This window comes from Eurosta solidaginis, chromosome 1 (genome assembly GCF_040869045.1).
Source record: "Eurosta solidaginis isolate ZX-2024a chromosome 1, ASM4086904v1, whole genome shotgun sequence".
NCBI classification, from domain to species: domain Eukaryota; kingdom Metazoa; phylum Arthropoda; class Insecta; order Diptera; family Tephritidae; genus Eurosta; species Eurosta solidaginis.
Genome location: NC_090319.1, coordinates 300,415,719 through 300,441,233, shown reverse-complemented (window position 1 = coordinate 300,441,233; position 25,515 = coordinate 300,415,719). Strand labels below are relative to the sequence as shown.

General features: G+C 36.1%; 1 protein-coding gene across 1 annotated transcript in view; it reads left to right on the top strand.

Annotated features, from left to right (window-relative positions):
- Positions 1-25,515, top strand: part of Mical (Molecule interacting with CasL) — a 277,488-nt gene that overhangs the window by 217,653 nt on the left and 34,320 nt on the right. Inside the window, 3 exon segments of the mRNA XM_067761247.1 lie at positions 3,338-3,496; positions 5,498-10,072; positions 17,836-17,868. Of these exon segments, the coding sequence (XP_067617348.1) occupies positions 3,338-3,496; positions 5,498-10,072; positions 17,836-17,868 (4,767 nt within the window).

Below are 25,515 nucleotides of genomic sequence, written 5' to 3'. Positions count from 1 at the left end.
AAAAGGAATTTGAAAAATTGGAAATAAAATAAAATGATAAAATGCAAAAGGGCATATTGTGTTAGGTTGAACGGAGGACCACTTATAGACTGAATGAGTCCGTAGTGCTACCAGAAGCGTATTGTGTTATAAAACATTCAAAAACGAGCGGGTACGATCTCTGAAGGTAAACAAGAACTAACACACTTAACCCTTCAAAGCGCAAAGTTTGCTTCGTTGTCCCAGCGTGTGTTTTACTAAATAATAAATCTAACGGCCTTAAAGCTAGCTGGCTTTGTTTTGCGCTTGCTAAACTTGCGATATATATATGTTTACCAATATCAACACATACTCGAAAAAAGTACATAAATGATTAACACACATTCACAACTCAAAGAGGACAGTTATATATATATATATTAGAATGGGTCGATTTGTATGGACGAAAGTAAACCGATATCGCGCCATCGATTTTTCGATAGGATTTGTATTGTGTTATAAAACATTCAAAAACGAGCGGGTACGATCTCTGAAGGTAAACAAGAACTAACACACTTAACCCTTCAAAGCGCAAAGTTTGCTTCGTTGTCCCAGCGTGTGTTTTACTAAATAATAAATCTAACGGCCTTAAAGCTAGCTGGCTTTGTTTTGCGCTTGCTAAACTTGCGATATATATATGTTTACCAATATCAACACATACTCGAAAAAAGTACATAAATGATTAACACACATTCACAACTCAAAGAGGACAGTTATATATATATATATTAGAATGGGTCGATTTGTATGGACGAAAGTAAACCGATATCGCGCCATCGATTTTTCGATAGGATTTGGGCTCAGGAAAAAAAGTTCCACCACGCATACCCAAAAAAATTATTTTCGAGCCTGCGAAATTTCATTTTTAAAATCGACAACGTTTTTAGGGGACATTATTTGGTCGGACAGGGTATACATGAAAATTGTACAATCAAATGAAATTTTTTTTAGTAGGTCATGAAAAAAACCTTAAAAATCAAAGTCCAAAAAAGTCAAAAAAATGAAATTTCGCAGGCCGATAATTATTTTTTTGGGTATGCGTAGTGGAACTTTTTTTCCTGAGCCTAAATCCTATCGAAAAATCGATGGCCCATATGGGTTTATCGCCAACGTATTCTACAAAGAATCGCCATACAAGCCTAGCACCTGCCATTACCCACTCCATTTATTATACAAATAAAAATAAAATATTATAATTTAGGTAGCAATTTAGGCAAACTAGCACCCAGCTTTAAAATAAAGTTCTGATAGGCCAAAGTAATTTTTTTTAATTATCAGGTAGATCTATAAGTTCTGATTTGTTGAAGCATTGTTGCTGTAACACCTGCGACTATATATTTTTACACCAGCCACCTCTTCTGGTCAAAGAGCCTTCCTCAACACATTGCTTACATTGATAAATGTTTTCGTCTTGGGACCTTATGTCAGCAGTATGTTTCTATATTCCTTAGTTGTGGACAATAAGATTCTCTGAGGATCCAGCCAGTCAGTTCCGTTGTCTAAAACTATTCCGATTCCTCTCAGGAAAAGGAAATACAGACCGCAGGCGTCATTTTAAGGCACGTTGCTTCAGAAAAGCTTGAATGTAGTATTTTTTTTATTATACGAAATGGCGAAATTGACTACGTGACTTCGTCATTTTATAAAAGCTGAAATTTCGTCAGCGCCGGACTATGCAACTATAGAAAGTGTCTAGCAATCAGACTATTCACTTCTAACTTCACTCGTTACGAAGTATATAAAAATCAGGGCGCGTATCGTGTGTTATGATTCGTATCGAAATCAAGTTTTCACTCAAACATTAAATCAAAATTGCTCTGAAATCGTGAATACGAATAACGACATACATATGTGAACTAGAAACTTCACGTACTAGTTGGATTTATAATTTGTCATAATTTGCATAAATAGTTTGACCGTTTCATATTTATAAATTGAGTGAAGAATGGATTCCGATACGAATCGTAACACACGATAACGGGCCCAGCATTTGACAGTCATGGGCTCTTGCTCTATTATTACTGTGGCGAATATTAGCATCACTATGCTGTTCGTAAATAATGACAACAACAAAAACAGCAAGCAGCCACACTTTGAACATGTACACATTAAAGCAAGCAGCCACACTTACATAGAAAGCGACGAAGAATATTTCACACACATAACCAGCAGCTTAAAGCAAAGAGATTATCTCACATACACAGATGTAGTCATCAGATAAGAGCAAACGTTTTTACTCACACATACACACGCATATAGCTAAATAACCAAGTGTGCGATACAACTGTTCCATGTTCGTGAAAAGCTCGACCTTAGGAGAAATATGCGAACAAGGCAACAGAGAGTGTAAAAGCAGCGCAAGCTGAGAAATAACTAATCAGTTTGATTTAAACAAGCTATTAGTTGTAAAGCATAATTGTGAAGTACTACTCCCAAAGTAGTATGAATAAAGACCATTTTGTAATACTGAATATTGGAGTTATTTATTCGACAGTTCAGCCATTCGCACGTTAGTAGAAGGTGCATAATTATCAGAAAATCCCCAAAATTCTTTACTTTACTTTAAACACTTTTTTCTATTCTTTCACAAAACCAAATCAACTGGTGTGAGTTGCCACTTTAACATAAAAGCAATACATACCGCTGAGCGAGTTATGTTTGCCAGCGCGTGTTATCTCTCATTTGTTCTTGAAACAACAACAAAGAAGGATAACAGTCTAGATAACAAGAAAATGCAACTATCCCAACTATTTTAAAAAATTTGTGACAATTTGCTGTCCCAATTTGAGAATGAGGAATTATACGTAGAAACAAAAGAACTCATCATTACACACGTGTCAACGTTATTTGTTCTGCGTCATTTGTTAAAGAGTGCTCTTTTTTTAAGCTAAAAGCTAACAATTTCTAATAAACAATTTATAACACCTTAAATATAAAATAAATAAAAATCTGTCCAATGCAATGCTTGTGTGCTCATTTGTGATGTGCCTTTTTGGATCGTACCTCATTGCAAATCTTTGTGTAGTAAAAAAAGAAAACGGAAAACCCCACACTAAAAACGTTTTGCATGCCGAATCCATAAGCTTATAAAAACTTACAAAACTACGTTAAAAACTACAGTCTCCCATTACTTACCGCATAGTTTTTTTTTTTTTTTTTTGCTTGGTCGATTTTTTGGAACGCAATATCCACAATCGTTACATGTATATATTTTTGTTGTATTTTTTTTTTCATTTTGTTGAATGCGTTATATGCATATATACTTAATCCTATAAACGAATGAAAACATAAGTAAACTTATACATAACATGTTTTTCAGGTTCAAAGCGATTCAGAGTCATCATCTGCCAAGGAAGTTGAACTTAATTCTGCCACGGAAATATCCACAGATTCGGAATTCGATCATGATGAAATAGCGCGTGAGGCTCCGAAGATTTTTATCGACGATACACACCTTAAGAAGCCAACTAAAGTGCAAGTAAGTTATATTAAATGAAAAAAAAATTAAAAATTTAAAAGTTAAGGTTCCATTCCTCCTAAAAACAAATTTCTATGTCTACTTTCGTATAACTGGGAGATTACCATCTGTCGCTGATGATTAATAACATTTTGTACATTAAAGCGCCAGCTATCTATTTCTGGATGTACCGTTTCACTCTAACGAGCCTATATAACACGCCCAGGACCTCGCCGGCTTATAATTCTCGTGTTCTTTCAGCGCACAAAGGAATTGCTTCAATGAGTACTGGCCATAATCTTGCCAAGCTTCAGAGCCGTTTGCAGCCGCTATCAACTTGCTTAAGTATGGCAAACTTGTATTTCCTAAGGGTAGTCCTACACTCCTAAAATCGCTTCTTAAATAGCAATCGTTGAAACCTCTTCTAAAATGTGGTCTTAAGTAACTGAGGCTTTTATTCCACCTGGGAGATTAGGTTTTTGCTGCATGAGATTTAACATGCGACTTTGGAAGCCACCTGAAGACCTTTCTTAGAGACATAACTCGGCAGGGCCGGATTAACCCTCAACGGGACCCTAGGCAACCATAAATTCTGGGGCTCTTTTTTCACGTCCTTTCCCTTCTTTTTTCGATTAAAAAATACAATCTTATGTACCAGCAGCGAAGAGAAGTGAAGAGATATCTCACGCGCACACATGTAGTCATCAGCATATATGTATATACATATGTATATAGCTGGTGACCAAGCATGTCTTACAGTTGTTAGCGAAATTACTAGACCTTAGGAGAGATGGGTGAAAGAGAAAACCGAGATTATAAAAGCAGCGCAAGCTGAGGAATCAGTAAGTTATTTATTCGACAGGTCAGCGATACGAACGTTAGCAGAAGGTGCAACATATCAGGAAATCCCCAAATTCGTTATAATACATTCATTTATTTGTCATCCATCGTTAATCATTCACTCATTCATCATTCTAGCTGAAATTTTCGCTTGAAGGCTTCTACACCCTCTGTTCCAAAAATAGCGGACATTTTTCAAAATAAAAACAACCAGTGTGCATTTTGAGATAATTCTTAGGTTCGGTTTAGGGGGCAACTGCCTATTCTGCCTACTTGTTAATCCGGCCCTGTAACTCGGTAGTCCAGGCACCTGCCGCAGGTATATTCTAAGCCCCCTAACCCGCTGAGGGTTTCTTTGTCTCTCGCCGTCTATAATAAAAGGATGTCAATAGTAATCCAGAATTTTAGTGCGAAAATTTTCAACTTTTTCTTTGTTTTTAGTTATTCTTAGTGGCACACTGGCCTCTTAAGTCCTTTGGAGAAATATCCCAGTTACTTTAGAATGTAACATATAAGAACATGTCTCACGAAAAACATCGGCATAGAAGGCATTTGCCTTGTTAAATTTTTCGATAATTTTTTTTTTTCTATTCTGGAAATTGACTGGTGTAAACGGGTCGTCCAACAATGGTATGGATGTCGTGTGCTACACATTTTTTCCAAAATTATTCGATGTGGAGCAAAGTTATTAGCCTGCCTTTTAATGTTAAACTTTTTTTTTCAATAAATGGTTTTCTTTAATAAATTTTTGCCAAGAATTTTAAATTAGTATGTAGCTATGCCATTGATCAATTTTACAATCCAACTGATGCCGGTTGCACCATGTTGTTGTTGTATATGCGATAAAGCCACTCCCCGAAGGTTTTGGGGAGGGATATCGATGTCATGATTCTTTGCTGCATATAGATACGTCACGTTCCGGTAACGCTTCACAATCACTTCAACCAGTTGCTCCATCACGTTCCGGTAACACTACACAATACCTTCAACCAGTTGCTCCGTCACTTGAAACTGCTACCTTTGAATTAGTACACAAAAAAATAGTTTACACAATAATCGGCTGCATACCAATTTTGTTGCATAAGGATTTATATCAATCAATATTCTGAATCAACAAAAAATTGATTAAAAAGTTGAGCAACCTTTTAATTAAATAATATATTAACGTTGTTATAATTTCAGGTGAAATCTACCGTTATTGCATCGACTGCCGGTCAACGACATCACGTCACATCCACAAATAATGCGCACAATTTGAAAGGCAGCTATCTACAAAAGTATCAAGTAAATCCACCACAGCCACAATTCAAGCCACTTGTACAAGTCGATCCAACGTTGTTAACAAAAAATCGTGGACCCTTACAAAATCCACGTCCTGGTGATTATCTTCTTAATAAAACCGCTAGCACTGAGGGAATCGCTTCAAAAAAAAGTTTAGAACTTAAAAAACGTTACTTACTAGGTGAACAGGGTAATGGCAATAAAATACAGAAATCTGGTTCTACTTCTGTATTAGATTCACGTATACGTAGCTTCCAATCGAATATATCCGAATGTCAGAAGTTGCTGAATCCAGGTACGGGCATTTCACCCAGCATGAAAACATTTCTGGATCGTACAAAATTGGGTGAAAATACAAAAAATAATGATTTGTTACGTTCAGCTACAACAAATATTTTAAATGATTTAAAAATTGAGATAACCGTACAAAAAGCCTCATCGAATGCCTCAACAGATAATGAAAAAGAAAATGTTTATGTAAATAGTAAAAATGAATTAAATAAAGGCATGGAATATTCAGATAGTGTTAATACAACTTTACTCGAAACAGCGACAAAAAAATCACCTACAACTCCAACAAATAAACACCAAACTATCATAGAAACAATAGATTTAGTAACGCCAGAAAGAGAAAAATCGACTTCAATCATTGATTTAACCAAAGAAGATTTACAAACGAAATTAATTGAAACAAATAAAGATTTAAGTAAGAATGATGAAATGAAATTAGGCACAATTGGAAATAAGGATGCATTATTGCTCACTGCCGATAGTAATAAGACTGTAGATACTACATGCGAATCACCAGTGAAAAGAGATAAAACGATTATAGAAGAAATAAAACCAGATGTTTCTAAAGATATAAAAGAGTGTATACCAGATATCCTGGGACATATAGGTCAAGAAGTGAAAACAGAGCGCAATGCTGCAACATTACAACAACACGCCGAAGAACATCAACTTCTCTTGAGTCACTCTTATGATGAAGAAAAAATGGATTCACCAGAAAAGCTAGAGGAACAATTTGAGATCGAAACATTACAAATACAAGTGCCGAACATACCGTGGAGTACACGCAAACCGGAGGAGACCATGTCAACAACAACAACAACAACAGGATCTAGCTGCAGCTCAAACACGTCAAGTATTGAAGATATACAACATTATATATTAGAGTCAACAACGAGTCCGGATACGCAAACTGGGTGCAACGTTATTGGTGGTCATCAAGTGCCGCGCGTAGAAATACATGACACCACCGGCACACTCATGCAAATTGATAGCTTAATGATTATAGATGGAAAATATATAGGTGATCCAGAAGATTTGAAGTATATGGAGCTACCAGTGGGTATGGTTGTGCCACAGATAGCGCTACCTACGGTTATAACAACGGAATCGGATGAAAACGAGGCTGATATAGAACCAGTTACAGCAACACTTGAGCCAATTGAATGCAGCACAGTTATTGCCGCAGAAATAGAAAATGAAGTAGCCGCAGTAGTTAAAACAGTAGAAAAAGAAAAAGAATTACCACCATTACCAGAAAGAGGACTGCCGCTACCTGAGCATGAACCAGCGAGCATGAAAGCAGCAGCATACAATCGCAAATTTGATACTAAAAATGAAAATAAAGTAGAAAGCCTAAAACATTTGCCATTAATTGTGGAGCAGCAAAGTATGGAGCAAACAAAAGCTATCAAACCTATTACATTAAATTTGAGTGGCACACAAAAATCGCCAAATACGCCCACAACACCAACAAGCGCAGCAAATCTGCGCACCCCAATATCACCCTTCGTAGACAGCGATGTCACACCTACTGCTGATGTGTTATTGCGCGGTTCGGATTCAGAAACCGAACTCACTGGTACAGGTCAAGCAATGACCGACACAGAATTATCAGATTGGACGGCAGATGATTGTATATCGGAGAATTTTGTTGATATGGAATTTGTGTTAAATTCAAATCGAGGCACTATTAAACGCAATAAAAAGGAGAAGAAGCGCATGTCGGCAGCAGCTAAGTTGCCTACAACAATTGAAATGTTAGGTGAAATAACTAAGACAGCGCCAGTCGCCGAATTTGAAGATATATTAAAATCGATCGATATAGATGATATCGAATTTATGGATACTGGTTCCGAAGGCTCATATGCAGAACCTTATGCTGCAACAAATACAGCGCTGCTTCGTAATCGTGGTTATATGGAATTTATTGATGGAGCGACAAAGAAACAAGCTGCTGCACACAAAACCACATCATCTATCTCTGCTGCAGATATTGATTATAAACCGGTGCCAGCAAAACGTGGTGAAAAACTTGGTGTGGATTATATAGAACAGGGTGCTTACATTTTACAAAGTACCGAACATGATGCGCTCAAAACACCTGTCAATGAGGATGCACAAATTGTTGTTGTTGCGGCATTGGTAGAGCAGATACAAGTAAATACTGGTTGTACGCCTTCGCTTATGACACAATCTCTTACCGATTCGAGCACTTTGAATGAGCTCGAGGATGATAGTCTCTTTATCGCAACACCACCAAATTCACAAACTCAGCAATCAACTGCAAAAACTACTACGGAAGAGAGTGAAGCATTGACTGTTGTCACTAGTCCGCTGGATACTTCATCTGGCAAGGCAGCCAATAGCTTTGGCACTGTCGAAAAAGGCACGCCGTTAACAAATGCTTCTACACCTAGCAGTTCAGATAAGAATCCGAAAACGTCACAATCAAACTCTAACACAACGGGCACGTCAGCTGCTTCAACGAATAAGTCAATATCGCCGCGCTGTTTGTCGCAAGAAAGTAGCGCGCAGCAACAGGTGTCCAATACAACAGCAGCAACACCACCAAAGGCTGCTCCACGTAAACCATCAAATGAGCTATCATACGAGGAGTGTGTACGTGCGTTACAGCAAAAGATTACACAAATAAGCACCCCACGCGATTCAGATCTGCGCAAACAAAAACGCAAAAGTTCCAAGGGTGACATGACAACCGATAATGTACAAACTGTGATAGAACAAACACCATCCATTTTACAACACACCGAAACCGAAATCACAACGACAAAAGCACCTACAGCAACAGCAACAACATTTAATACTAGTAGCAGCCCTTCCGCAGCGGCAGTAGCACAAATCCACAAGGTACCTGAAATTCCTACATTGACCAGCAAATTAGAAGAGATAACTAAAGAGCGCACCAAACAGAAGGACCTGATACATGACTTAGTCATGGATAAATTACAATCAAAGAAACAATTGAATGCCGAAAAGCGTTTACATCGCAGTCGGCAACGCTCAATGCTCACTAGTGGTTATGCAAGTTGCGGCGCTTCTAGTCTAAGTCCTACACCAAAGCTTGCAGCGGCAACCACAACAACGGATACGAATTGTACAAATCGTGCGCACTATCATGAATCGACTGCTGCAATTATACCAGCGCCAACTGTAATGCCACAATCAAAGGCAACAGAGCAAAGAGAAAATATTCCTTTGCAAAAATCCTCCACTTATGTATCAGCTTATGCACTAACAAGTGGTGATGTGCCAATACGTTCAATCGCCTATCAGCAGCGTCCATTTAGTGAGCATATAGACGACGAACAATTAGATGCCTTCGAGAGATATAAATTAACTAAAACGCCTTCGTTTTCATATGAATTACCCAATAGCACGCAGTCAAAAGTGAAAGATGAAAATTTATATAAGTTTGCAACACCACAAGCACCAGCGCGGCATATTCACACACAAAATCCCTTAATTGGTGGTACACAAAATATGGTCGGGAGCCCAACGTTTACAACGTCAACTGAAAATTTACGCACCGAAGCCCGTGCACGCGCACGTCTTAAATCGAATACTGATCTTGGTCTTAGTCCAGAAAATAAAATGCAAATAATGCGTCAACGTTTACATATGGATCAAATAGAAATGAAAAATAATTCGGCAACATCTACACACGCTCCAGTTCCAATAAAATGCGCCAAAGATGCAAAAGTTAATGCATGCGATCGCCGTTTGAGTGCATCAAAGAGTGTTAACGATTTAGTTTATCTGGCTTGTAAGCAAACTGAATTATCTGCTGATCTTAGCGTAACTGCTAAATCAACAGGTGTCAGTACGGATTTCACATCTGATCCCAATTTATTACACTCATCAGCATCCATACAATCGCATAATGGTAGCACTGATAATAAAGTACTAAAAAGTAAATCTAGTCGTAGGCAAAAAGATCCAGATCGTCGCAAAAGCCTCATACAATCACTATCAAGTTTCTTTCATAAAGAAAAAAAGGATATTAGTGGTGGCAACACGGCGGGTATAGGCTCAACTAGCGCACTTGACTCTGCACAGTCAGAGCGCCCGGGTACTAGTAGCGGCACAACAGGCTTAGGAGGCGGCATTGATATGGGCGTATTTAGTCGCTTTCGCATATCACCGAAAACGAAAGAGAAATCTAAGGTAAGTCAATGGATTGCAATTTGCTCGATTCTGTTTTCTTTCTTTTTTTTACTCATTGTGTGCGTGTATTTCGTCCTTATATAACTTTATGTACATACATACTTAAATGTTTCTATACCTATAAATAAATGGTGGTGGATATTATGGGTGCAGGTTTTGCAGACAAGTGTATATTTGTATGTGTGTGTGTGGGCCATATGTACATATGAGGAGTTTTATACCAAAACGCAATAACTACATTTGAATTGAGAAAAATATATAAGAAAATGTCATTCGTACAAGTCCAAATCTTCTTTGGGAATAAGTACTAGGGTGGGTCGATTTGTATGGACGAAAGTTAACCGATATCGCGCCATCGATTTTTCGATAGGATATGGGCTCAGGAAAAAAGTTCCATTACGCATACCCAAAAAAATTATTTTCGAGCCTGCGAAATTTAATTTTTTTGACTTTTTTTCGACTTCGATTTTAAGGTTTTTTTCATGACCTACTAAAAAATGTTCATATGTATACCCTGAACCAAATGAAAATTTTTTAGTAGGTCATGAAAAAACCTTAAAAATCAAAGTCGAAAAAAAGTTAAAAAAATGAAATTTCGCAGGCTCGAAAAAAATTTTTGTTGGGTATGCGTAGGGCAACTTTTTTTTCCTGAGCCCAAATCCTATGGAAAAATCGACGGCGCGATATCGGTTAATAAATCGCCCAGTCTAGTAAGTACGGTAAACTAATTTCACTCTACAACACCCGGCTGGGTAAACATTTTTTGTAAGAGTTCGAGTCATTAGCAAAAAAAGTGATTTCTCTGTTCGAAGTTAGCCTCCTCCTTCAGTTACGGCCATTCGAATTTCGAAATATCTATACATAGTAACATATTCTAATAAGTTATTTAATTGAAAATTTAAAACAGCAAAAACATGAGCCTGATCTGCCTTCTTTTCTTATTTCAATGCTATAAATTTTTTCCTTTTTCGAAAGAATCATCTCTTATTTTTTTTAACATTTGACCTTAGAAACCTGGAAGGAATAAAAATTATATCAATAGGGATCAAAAAAATGTAAATCACGCTCACATTTTTTGTTTGTTTCTATAACACGTTAGTTCAAAATAAAGTTACGAGAGGTTTAACTTCGTACTTCGAAAGTCCATAACTATGTTTCGGAGCCTAACTTCGAAATTATTGAAGCAGTCCATGTAGTTATTGAAAAGGTTAATCACCCCTATTCTGCATTTCGATTACGTTCCCGTTCTACGCTCCGCTTTAATCGAACTTCGCTATTCTGCATTACGACGGAATCGTAACGAGAAGAGGAAGACCAAATGATTTTTCGAAATCAGCTGTTTGTACGGAATGTGTGAACATTGGAACAAAATAAATTGAAGAAAATTTGTAAAAAACACTGAAAAACGTTTATATTTCATTATCCACGCCATTTTGTACAAAAAAAGCAATAGAATATATTGCCGCAGTGTTATATTTCTTTGAGTAAAGTGCTTTCATAATTGTAAGTGTGTTTTTGTCGTTCTTTTGGGCAATCTCCTGCCGTGGCCACCAAGTTTTGTTAAAACGGATTCCTGCACGATTATAGCTGACATTTTCTGAATTTTATGGATGCTAATTTCATTGCACTGGCCTAAAATGCTTTATAAAGATTTATTTATTCTCTCCGCAAGGATTGTTTACGTTTTCGCTTCACCTTCCTCTACTCCGGCAGCTTGCTTTGGCATATAACTGGACCCAACGAACAGACACAAATTATAGCTGTCTATTATAATGGAATCAATAACCGCGGCATTATTTGTGGAGTTGGAAAGCAACGCATACGAAAATGGCCAGGCGAGAATGGAAAGGCAAATATTGCGAGATTTGTGTAATCCATTTGAGATGAGTGACGAATTGTAAGAAATTGAACTTAAAAGTGGTAAAGTTTAATGACTTATTTTCTTATTTAGGTTCAAAAAAAACTTTCGTCTTAATAAGGATGCTTTCAAGTATGTGTTAGATACTTTCGCGGGGCAAATTCGTCCAAGGACTTCGGCATCGACATCTGCCCTTAATATTGTTTTAGCTGCTTTGAGAGTTTTTGCAGAAGGCAGTTACCAGCATGGAATAAAATAAAAATAAATGTAAGGCGCGATAACCTCCGAAGAGATCTTAGACCGATCTTCTCTTCCAATTTACGTCGTGCTCTTGGTTTTCCCTACAAATTGGCCGGACGGGGACCTACATGTTTTATGCCGACTCCGAACGGCATCTCCAAGGCAGATGAGTTTTCACTGAGAGCTTTTCATGGCAGAAATACACTCGGAGCGCTTGCCAAACACTGCCGAGGGGCGACCCCGCTTAGAAAAATTTTCTTCTAATTGAAAAACCTTATTTCTAAAATTTTGATGTTGCTTTGCCCGGGGTGTGAACCCAGGGCATACGGTGTGGTAGGCGGAACACGCTACCATCACACCACGGTGGCCACCAGCATGAAATAGGGGCGGATTATAATGTAGGAATGGGAGAGTCAACAGTGTCAAAGTCACTGTCTATGTTTCTGGATGTAATGCAACCAAAATTATGCTCTCAGTGGATAACATTTGAACAAAGTAAAGAGGAGAATATACAAGCGAAGCAAGAATTTTATGCGAAGGCAAGCTTCCCAGGAGTCATCATATCCCGCTTTGTTGCGATTAAATTAGCCAACGTCTCATACTGCACTTGTGTTGGAAACATAAAAAACAATCACCATGAAGCCTTTTACGTTTCTCAACAAGTTTTACTACATTTTTGTTAAAATTCTGTTATAAATTAAGAAAAAAATAAAAAGAAAATAATTTTCCGCCAACAAATTTGGAACTTAGAAAAACGGAACTACGATCGAAATGCAGAATACACAAAATCGAACGATTCGAAGTTGGATCGAAAGAGATTGGAACACAGAATACCAAAATTGCCAAATCGAAAAAATTCCAATCCAAGTCGAAATGCAGAATAGGGCTGAATATGATTACCTTAAAACCTTTATATATAAAACTTCTGAGATATGTACAGCAGCAAACAGAAAAATAGCAGTGCCAATTTTTATTTTTAAATATCTTGAATTCAATTCCTTTTTTATTTTTTAATATTTTAGGAAAAAACGTATGAATTTTGTAACTGAAACTATGCAAAGCAAAATGTTCTCGAATTTTCGAACTTTTTCGAAAACTCTTTTGAGATTGATTTGGATAGTTTTAGTTTTTAAAAATAAAAAAAAAAAAAAATAATGACGAAATTTGATAAAAGTCGCCGCTGCTATTTTTCTGTTCGCTGCTATACAACTTTGAACATAAAAATAGCAACAAAAATTATTAAACTATTTTATAAAAGATTTTCTTTTTTCTTTAGTTTGTTGTGCAACGAAAATTATGTAAACCAATTCCAAAAACTGTTGTGGAAAAAACGAATAAATTTTTGAAAACTCCAAAACTCCTTGGAAGTTTCAAAATGTAAACTTGTAGTTCTTGTATCGAATCAATTTAAGTCTCACAAAGTCTAAGCTTCGAAATTCGCATCTAATTTTGACACAAATTTTCCACAAGATATTATAGATTTTCTTCTATACTCGAAATAGCGCCGTGATTATCTCGATTGGGATTGTTTTTAAGGGGCAAGGCCAGCTTCACGACCAAATATCAATGCATATATTAGAAATTTTTTTAAATGAAAACCGAAAAATGTGGAGCAAATTCATAACAATCAGCCCAATTCTAAACGAAAATTCCGTGCGAGTTTTTTCCCTTCTCCCATTCCTCGTATTCTAAATAAAAATTCCTTGTGAGTTTTTTCACTTCTCCCTTTCCTCCTATTCTGAACAATGTTCGAAAAAGCGGAAACCGGTTATGGGAGAAAAGTAGGTATGAATGTGAGGGAGAGGGAGATTTCTCTACCATTTCATAGGAGTTTTTTCACTAGTTAAATTAAAGGGAATGCATCAAAATAGTTAATGGAAATTGGTTCTTTTAAGAAATAACACTTATTTGTACAAACTTGTGCTAAAATATGTATTTACATTCTACCCCAATATTCTCACTGTTAATACAACAACAACAACAACAACCACAATATTTATTTTAAGTCGAAAAGTATATCATAAGCAACGGTAGAGCTCTTGGTATACAAATTTGATGCAGCCATCCAGAAATTGCGCAAGGATTTTTTAATAAGGCTAAAATAGATTTTGGCATATGATGAAGGACGAATTCAACTCAACTTGGCCGCCAGAAAATTGCTTTGCTGAATGAAAGCAGGCAACTCCGGCAGATTTGTGTTATGCGGCCGTCTTCTTCTTATGTTCCGCTGTTGATGTTGCTGTGGCACTCAGTGAATACCACATGAAATGCAATAAATACTGTGCAATGTTTATATTTTATTTCTTAATTTCCAACAAATTTGCAACAATAATTAAACTTTTCAATTTTTTAAACAAAATAAGAAATGTGCAACGAAATTTCAATTGACAAAACAGCTGACTTCGAAAATTCGAAATTCCTATTCCCCAATTATTGTTCTCCCTAGGAGAACAGAATTGGAGGAATTTTTCCGCGGGAATAAAAAAATCCGCGAGAACAAAATTCCGCGAGAATATTAGAATTGGTCTGAATAAGAATATATTAGTGTATTAAAAATGGCTGTTGTTGTATTAACGATAAAGACACTTCCCGAAGGCCCTGGGTAGTGTTATCGATGTTGATGGTCCTTTGCCGGATATAGATCCTGTACGCTCCGGTAACAGTCCAGTGTACATAGTTAAATACGGAAGCGTAAATATGGCTGGATAGGCCACACATTACGAAAGCCATACGATGACGTTGCACATGCTGCCTTAACCTGGAATCCTCAAGGGGCACGATGCATGGGCGGACCAAAGATGACTTGGAGGAGAATGCTTCTTCAGGAAACTGGCAAATCGTTTAACGAGTTAAGGCAAAGAGCACGAAATAGAGATAATTGGAAAACTTTTGTTGAATCCTTAAGCTCCTAATGGAGTATGGAATAATAATAATAATACGCTCCGGTAACAAAGCACCATTAAGGTACTAACCCGACCATCTCGGGAACGATTTACATGACCACATTAAACGTTCAGGCCATCCCTCCCCACCCCCTAGTTCCATGTGGAGCTTGTGGTCGCCAGAGCCTCATCTGTTAATGAAACAGGATTCGCCGCGGGTAGGTGAGGTTGACAATTGGGTTAGGGCAGCTATATATTGCACTGGCAACCCCTTGAGAGGATTGCGCTACAGAACCCCTCGAATGTCTCAAATTTTTAAATTGAAAAGTAACGTCAGTTTACTCATTTGAACGAAGTTTGTTGGTCATGTACAACTGGTACGCAGTGTAGGGGGCACAATTCTCGTCTGAATGCAATGAGCAACGTTTTTTTATTATTAATAGTCTTACGTAGGATTTTGTTAAAATTCTGAGTCTGAAAACTGCGAAGGATTCCGCAAAAATCATGTTTTAATCTTAGTTTCTAACGTGAAAATCCTACGTCAGGCACAAGGTGATATAATAACGAAAATTTTGGTTTAAAAAAGGTAGCATTTCGAGGAAAAAAAACCTTTCCAAAAGTTAAAGGGTAGCGTAAGCGCTTAAGATGATGTAAAGTAGTACTAAAACTATACCGATATCGTCCTGAAATGATTCCTAAACAGTCCGGAAATGGCGTGGAATTATTTCAAAGACAATACCTTAATTATCATGAATCGATCCTAAAATATATAGTAAATAAACTGTAAAATGATGTAGAAATGGTCACCAAATAGTATCAAAATAATCTCGAAATGATTCCAAAAACAATCCTTGACCATGTCTAAAAGTTCCCGAAAACCATTTCGAGACAATATTGAAACGGTCCTATCAATCCCAAATCATTCAGATATTCTTAAAATAGTCCCAGGATTATCCGTAAAAGTTCCCGAAATAGCTTAGACATGATTAGGGAATAGTTCCGAAAACAATCGCGAAATGATAAAGCGAAAGCTCCTAAATTATTCCGATATCATATTCTTATTCGATATCATCCCTTAACTAGTCGTAGGATCATCCCTAAAATTCTCTGAAATAGTTTGAATATGATCACTAGATAGTCTCGAAATGATCTCGAAATAATATAAAGACTGTCCCTAAATATTCCAAATTTTTTCCGATAACAAACTTAAAATAGTAGTCTAGAACTTATTCTAGAAAGGTGCCACTGCTCACTTTTTCAAGGAAGTTGAGACACACCCAATTTACTCAAATTGCCATATACTTAATATCATTGGTTAAGGTTATGCTTGGAGCTTAAACAAATAGAATACAATGTAGCTGTTCCCAGGAGTGAGGGACCCCGCTCTCTTTAAAAAAAATATTCCATTATATCCTTCCAGACTATTAGTTATGCATGTGCCAAATTTTATCGAAGTACTCTTTTTCAAAAAAATATACAGAAGACAGCGGCACGCTACGGGACTGGGTATTATCACAACTGCGTTAGAAGCTGGACATTAACCAAATGCTCAGACGGTTTGAGGAGGGACTTGTCAAACTTACGGCGCGGCGAACGCAGATGACGTTGCGTTTCTCATAAGTGGAAAGTGCCTTCCAACAATTAGTCCTTTGATGGATCTAGCGCTTCGTTAGTGATAGCAGATGTAGGAAATGTGGTTTGGAAAAAGAAACGATCGAGTACGTTTTGTGGCCGTGCCCTGCCTCGCCAGGTTAAGACTTTAGTTATAAGCCGTGACACAACTATCATATCTATGAGCAGGAAGTAGCATAGGCCATAGAAAGCTTATAGTATTTGACAAGAGGATTGAGTTATTATATAACATAGGTACTGGTTTCTGATGGGGTTTTTCAATTCGGTCGTTTAGTAAACTTGTGGTAGCAGTACGTACTCATGTTGTCTATGTGCAATCCTTACCGACCGGCCAGTTCAACCTAACCTAACCAATAGCTAGTTGTGGGCAAAACTTCATCAAATCTCTGCAGCCGTTCTGGCCTGATTGAGTCATAAACCAACATCTGTGGAAGAAAATCTGATATATCCTACGAGGAAAATGAGTAAAAAGCAATGCAAATTTTCATGAACATCTTTAAATGGTTGGATTGAAAAATCGCGTTTTCAAATATTTTCCAAAGCGTTTTTGAAATGATTGGACTAAACAACTGCTTATCTAAAAGCTTTCTGAAAAATCTAAGCACGCGATAGTTTAAAATTTTCAATATGATTTTAAACACTTGCCATATTTTCAAATTTTTTCGAAAATTGTGGTTTATATTTATATTTCTTGTTATACAATTCATGTAAGTTTTTTCTTAAGCTAACGAAATAAATGTACATATATGGGAACGAGTTTCCGTCATCCCTTTTCGAATTTGGTTTGGGGACAAGCCGGTTTCGGCGTTTCACCATCATCAGTGTAATTTTCTCAGGGAACGAAAATAATACTGATGTTGGCGCAACGCCGAAACCGGATTTTCTTAAAACCAAATTTGGCAAGGGATAACGGTAAGTCGTTCCAATATACATCAATTGCCCATTCAGTCGGGAAATCTAAAAAACAAAACGAATCTAACGAAGTTAATTAAATCGCTGCTATTTTGGTGTTCATAACTGTATGTAAGCGTTGAGTGTCTCTCTCATAAAACTTTTTCCCATATTCTAATTATATGTTTGCATATATAAAAATCAATATAAGAATCTATGTTTTGGTATTAATGTGTCAATCGATTATTAAATTTTTCCAGTCATGCTTCGATGTCAGGAATATCGGGTTTGGTGTAAGCTTAACTTTTTTTTGGCCTTTCTATTATCCACTAAAACTGCTTTGTTTTGCTAAGCTTTTTAACGCTTTTATTTGTAGAAATTTACTGCTGGCCATAATACTAACAACTTTTTTTTGTTGATACTGAAAGATTTTACTTTTTGTGGACTCTATTTAGTATGCTTTAAGTTCGAGTTTTGTTTCTTAGCTACTTTTTACCATTAAACATACAAAAATATGCATACATATTTAAAACTGAACCCGAGTTTAAATATTGTACACAAATAATCTTCTGCAGTGAAGAAGAATAGTACAATAAGACCCGGTTTTTCAGTACAAGTTCAACTCAGTTTGTCAGTTAAACTACGCTTAAACTCATTCTGCAGTTGTTCAGTATACTTTAACTGAAGTTTAAGCTGAGCTTAATCGGCCGATCTGACAGGGTTAAACTCTAGTTAACCTATCGGTGATTTGCGTTCGTTCGAAATGGCGTCGAATATACCCAACAAGCATTTGAGTACCATTAAGAGCTCATATTGATAACTAGGCATAGTTACTTTTAAAATCTCAAGAGTTGTTTCGAAACAGTGGGTCATCAACACGAGAATCAGCGTACTCAGCAAAAGAGGGAATTTTTTATAAAGCAAAAAATGCTATTACTTAAGTTGAAAAAATCTAAGTAACAACTTGTGATTCTCTAATTGGACTAAAATGTAAGATATAAAATATATATATTAATTTAAAAAATAAATAAATGTGAGGCGTGATAGCCTCGGAAGAGATTTTAGGCCGAGTTTCTCTTCCAATTTGCGTCGCGCTCCTTTTAATTTTTCCTACAAATTGGCAGGATGGGACCTACTTTTGTTATTGCCGAATCCGAACAGCATCTGCGAGGCAGATGAGTTTTCACTGAGAGCTTTTCATGGCAGAAATATACTCTGAGTGCTTGCCAAACACTGCCGAGGGGCGACCCCAGGATCTTCAGTGTGGTAGGCGGAGCACGCTACCATCACACCACGGCGGCCGCTTATATAATTTATTTTTGATTAATTTGGCTTCATTACTGCTATCAACAAGGTGTTTACATCTCACAATAAGCAGCTGTTGGTTTTGCTGGTGCTTTGGAGATTTTATTCAACTCCACCTCAGCAATGTAGGAAGTCACCTGGAGAAATGTGTTGAATATTCACTTGAGAACTGTACATTTCTCAAAATCTCCAAATTAGGATAATAATTGGAAAATATGAATGACGTTGGAAATAGCTCGAAAACTTTTAATTTTACAAAAATTTTCATAGGTTGGATAGTATGTGGAGAATGAAGTTGGATATCAACACGAGAATTATCTGGTTTAGGGATAATTAAATAATGATGTTGGATATCCCTTCCGGGACTAGATACATATTTCACTGGTGAATTTTTTTCCGTGTTTGTTGGGTAAACAAAATCCAGCTGTTGCCGTATCTATAAATTATCTAGATAATAAAAACACCAATGTTGCCGCACAAAAAAACATACCCCAAATTCGGCCTTAAACTGTGACTGAAAAACTGCTGAGTAGTTTAACTGGAGTTTAAATTTGACTTTAGTATAAGCAAACTTAGTTTAAGCTTAGCTTAACCAACTACTGAAAAACCGGGCCTAACAGTTAAAAAAGCACGTGTTACACAAGGTAATGTGAAAAGAGAATGTCTCAAATTGTGCATGAGTGTGAAAGGAGGTAAAATTGAAATTAGCAAAGAAAGCAAATACAACACAGTATCCCAATGGTTAGACTATTGTGATTACAGCGGTTTGACTGTGGTTCAATCGTTTGTGAAAAGCTCATTAACTCTTAAAAATCTTAAGTAAAATTGAACACACAAACATATAAACTTAAAAAATTTCGTGCAAAATTACTAATACGTCATAGAAGCAATTATTATGTTTGTATTAAATACGTGAAGAACATTTTTTAGTAAATTTGATCATTTGCCATTCTGCTGAGAGTGTAATAAGAGATTAAAAAAAATAAAAAAAATAAAAAAAAATGATTTTTCGAATTGACATACATACATACATATTGTACCGAATTTACTGCAACTGGAATAAGTCCAAATCTTCTGCTAACGTTCGAATCACTAAACTGTTGAATAAATAACTCCAATATTCGATAACGCAAAATGGTCTTCATTAGACTACTTTCAAAATAACACTTCTATTGCTCGACAGATAGCGTGCTTAATCAAACTGATTGTTGTGCCTCTACCGTTGCTGCCTTTTATACTGTCTGGTTTCCTCGTTGCATATTTCTAGGCTTTTCTATTCTAGAATTTACTAGTTAGTTATCAGCTATAAAATTACCAGCTATAACTACGTTTATAGCTTCTCATATGCGCGTGTATATGTGAGTGATACTTGCTCAAATTATTGCCTTCTTTTGAGAACATCTCAGATAAGATATATGCATGTGTTTGTGCGTCTCGTCTCCGCTGCTCGTATGGACATATGGGTAGACATAATGATTGATTTGTTGATGTGCATACGAGTCACTGCTTAGTATCGGCTTAGAGATGATAGTACACCTTAGTGTTGCTAGTATTCGTCACAATATGTATGTAAATAGATATATATAACTAATAAGAATTTTTAAAAAATGTTTTAGTACATGAAGATAGTTGTCGATCTTACAATATTCGGATGATTATTTTATTATTAGTTGATTTTTTTTGCAAGCGGACTTGAAAAAAAAACGCTTCAACAAGCTAAACAGTTTTGTTATAGCGGAACCATACAGGAGTTTATCAGCTAATTGGTACTTTTTTTTAGCTGCTTTGACTCATGTTTATATGTTTCGAAGCAGAAATAATTAGTAGATTTTATCATTTATTTGCACTTTTTTACATTTTCATAAGTTTAACAAATGCTCTTATAAACTTTGTAACAAAAACTATTAGGCAATTCACAAGGTGTCTTATTGTCTTATGGAGTATTTTCTTAAATACGACCCTTGTGAACACTACAATGAGTTGTATGCCGTATTAAAATACATCCGTAAGAAAAGCCATTGGCGGCCGCCGTGATGCGGCGATGCTCCGCCTACCACACCGAAGGTCCTGGGTTCAACTCCCAGGCATACTAACATCAAAATTTGGAAAACAATTTTCTAATCGGGGTCGGCCCTCGAATGTGATTTGGCAAGCACCCCAAGCATATTTCAGCCATGAAAAGCTTCTCAGTGAAAATTCATCTGCCTTGCAGATGCCGTTCTGATTCAGTATAAAGATGTAAGTCCAGTCCCGCCAATTTGCAGGGAAAACTAACAAGAGCACGACGCAAATTGGAAGTGAAGCTCAGCCTAAAATCTATTCGGAGGCTATCGAGCCTTGCATTTATTTTGACTCTTAAGAAGAAATTTATGCAATCGCTAATACCTACCCTTTTTTTCTTTCTTTTCATCCCACATTATGCTTCGAAAATTTCTTGAATTTTTTGAAATTAATAATCTTTTTTGACAATAACATCCATATCCCATGGTATAATAAAGAAGGTAATGCCATTATAAGTTGTCGGTCGATATATTTACTACCTGCCAATTAAACAGAATATAACATTTCGTGCTATTAATTGGTTTGGACAATTAATGAAATTTTTGTGATCACTTAAAATTTGGGGAATCTTTTTGATAAACATGCCAGTGTCCATTAGACACTGGAATCCTCCAAAGCATCAGAACCCGATTAGCATCCACGCCCTGGTTGAAACATCTGGGCCTTAACAAGTCGATTATTTTATATTAACCGACATATTTCCTCTCGTCCTCTTACCACCATAGTTGGGTTTAGTGCACTAAACTTTGATTGCTTAACTATTTCAATAGCATTACACTACATCGGCTGCTGATTGGGATATCATCCTATCTCGGCTGCCATTTCGAAAACCCCTATCTCAGGAAACGATTGAACGACGCCCTATTTCAGAATTCTAAAATGCCCCTTCTCAGAGTTCGGTTGAAGAACGCCGCTAACTCAGATTTTGTTTTCATAAACGCCCAAGCGAATGTTAAAATGTATTGAATTAGAGCTTAGATAGGGCGTTTTTGAAACAAATTCTGATAAACGAACTCACAGGGCGTTATTTAAAAGATAGGTCGTTCTGAAAACGGTGTCCAAGATAGGGTGATATTCCACTCAGCAGTCGATATAGGAAAAATCTGAGTGCGCACTAGTTTTTTTCAGCTTAGTGATAGTGCTTGCTGCCTTTCCCCACTTTGACTAAAATAATTTATTGCTGTCATTTAATTTTTTCATTATCACTCAGCTGAGTGAAAGAAAAGAAAAATTAATTATTGGAAGTTTACTGTGCTCCACTCAAATCAGTGAAGAAAAATTTGTTTCCACTAAGCTTAAGCTGAAAATAATTTACTACTAATGAAGACTGCTCTGGCTTCAACCACAAGCGACGCTGCGAAATTATGTACACTAGTAGCGCCCGAAAGTTTTAAAAACACTTGACATGCTCGAAGGTATAGGATGTTTCAGTTTAGTTTCAAAGTAGTGCATCAAGGTAGTTTTTTATTTACTTACCACAGCCTTCAACTTTTTACGTCTTGAAATCCTTAGCCGTCAAACAACTGGTCAATGTTAGATTCGGTCAAATATTAATCAAGCAAATATCATTTTTCCAAATCATCCGACGAACTCTTTACACCAAATAAGCTGGGGTAAGAATCAAGTGAATGCCGCTGGGCATCCACGATATCTACAAAACCGATCAAAAAATACCAAAACTCCTCAGTGGTAGCACTTGACAGGAATAAAGAGAGGATTCAAGTATCCTACAAGGCGATTAGCTGACAAGCTTCAAGTCTACCAGCTATCAGTCTTCCCTATAGAAGGACTTGCCTTCGAAGTTAATTTAGGAGGTTTCGTGAAACGGATGACTCAATGACTCTAACATGTGCCAATTCTGTGTATATCAATGTGACAGTACATATGATTGCAAGGCTTTCAAATTACATACATTTTTTTAATTTAAAAAAAGAGGAGAGCAGCTCCCAAATTCAAGCTTTCGCTACGCTAAAACTTCATCGCCAAAAATCTATAAAACCGTATCAAGTGCGCAAAATAATATGCGTTAGCGTAAGCTGGAATTTAAGGGCAGAAATAGTGTTTTATTTTCTAATATTCTCTTCTGTAACTTTTACACCATCATTTAAAATACGAATCTCCAAAACTAAACAGTTATGCTTGTAGTATAAACAATTTGTAAGAAATCTCTAATATATACTTTGCAATTACCCTTTTACACATACATTGGGTCGAGTAACGCTATACTAAATGTTGACAAAAAAAACTTCAATAAGCTGTGTTTTTGCTTTCAATTATTCCACACTGTCGCAAGCGTTCCGTATATATGCATGCATTTTTTAGTATAGAACATTTTTTTTCCAGAAATCAGTTATAATAAAAATACAAAATATCCAGGAAGCTCTGCTTTGCGAACCATTTGGCGCCCCCTGTGAGTAGCGCAAAATGCCCCCTTGCCCGCCCTCCCCCCTCGCTACGCAACTGATGATCTGTTTTTTTTTTTTTTCAAAAATGACAACCTCATAATGACAATGGTATTACCTTTTCTCTTATACCATGGCATACCCGACATACATACATAGGCTGTTAAATTTGATGTTTTCACAAAAACTGTATATGTTAAACAACAACAAAGCACACATGACTTACATAAAGATCACTCCCAGCTTAATTATCATATATATTATTTCTAATTACTGTTTTTAAGTACGGGTCCCTTTTTCGCACTTGTTTGGAATCCAAATCTATAAATAAAGTTGTGGTTGTAAAGATGGAGATTCGGGCTATTAGCGAGCTTTGGGCAATTTTGGTCGTGTGCTTTTGTTTAGCTATATTTTATTAAAATAATTTGTTAAAAATAAACGATTGTGAGCACACAACGAAATATATTTGTGCTATGGCACTATTGTGAATATCTGCACTGCATTACCGGCAGTTGCTACAATACGCCAGATGGCAGTGCAAGATGGATTGATAGAACATCTGATTTCTGTTGATATTTGATAAGAGACTTTTATATTGGTTGCGCAAGATGCGCACGGGTCCGGCTCGTACATCTTAATAGACATCATTGATTAATTCTTTGTATTTCTATAAATACAATAAAGTAATTCAGTTCTTTAAATGAACCGCCAACAATAAAGCATAGCTTTGGCACAAGCTAACAAAGTATGTACTGTCCAAAGAATAGACTATGCAAAGAAGCTGATTAAGAAAAGTTGCACAACAATAAGGCATGGCTTTGGCTGAATGTGTTTGTAACAATTAAACAAACGCAATTGAATCGCACTCTCGGGAGAAAATGCTTTGAAGGGATTTGCAAGGTATAATCGAGGCATTGTTTGTCCTTATGTCACGCTGCTTTAATTATACAAAAAAAGAAAAGAACTGACGAAATTTTATTAAAAAAATTTCCGCTGCTATTTTTTGTTCGCTGCTGTATATGTACATTAATAAATTTATACGCTTAAAAGATATTTGCAATGTTTCAATGTGTTTCACTGCATATACTCAATTAAAATATCGCATACCTAAAAATTATTAAACAATTAATTTAAATGCATTTGCTTGATTTTGTATTTAAATTTGTGTTGTAAAATTGTTAATTTGTGTTATATGCAATGGCTAAAAAAATTTACACATATACACAAAATATTTTCAAATGCACGTTATGTCGAAGCTCTAACACAAAAAAAAAATCATTTGTTTTTATAGAATATTTAATTTATAGTTTTTATTGTTGTATATGATTTTTTTTATTTGAATTTTTCCTTTTTTCTCTTACAGAATAAATAACTCTTTTATAGAACGTGTAGTGTAAAAAAGTGCATACTTACCTACTGATATATAAACATATGTACATACATACATATGTATGTGCATATGTATAAATATTTGCACACATGTGGCAAGCGAACATTTTTGCAATTATTCTTCTTCCACAATCCTCCACTCCAAACTTCACAACACCACACTCTACTTCATCCACTCGCTTGTGGCCACAAATCATATATTTAGTTATTTACTATTTAAGAAAATTTATTTACAAAATATCTAGTACTATTATTGTTGTGTTTATGTTATTTTTTTATTTGTTGTCTGCCATTTCCCAAAACGTTTGCTTTTTTTTTTCTGTTTCAGTTTTAAGATTTTGCCTTAAAATACTTTTCACTACGGGCCCTGAATCTTTATAGTGTGTTACGATGACGGATCGAGAAACGATATTAAGTTATGGATCTAATGTGTACTCGTAGCCACCATTTCACATATTTTCTTAATCCAGTTCACTATTTCAGAATTATTGCAATTTAAAAAATTCATTTCGATCACGAATCGTATAACACGATACGGGCCCAGTATTCATAAAAACATTGTTATTGTTAAATTTTTGCCTTTCCTTTGGCATGGATGCTAAGCTTAAAATACAAATTTTAAAATACAATTCTTGCCTACTTTATTCTACATTTTTATATTTTTCATAAAAATGAAATGATTATTAAGGTTGCCACGAGTCTGAAAGTTGTAAGACCTTAAAGGAGACAAGAAAGACTCACTAATAAGTATATCGCAATGATTAGGATCCCAATTTGAGTTGA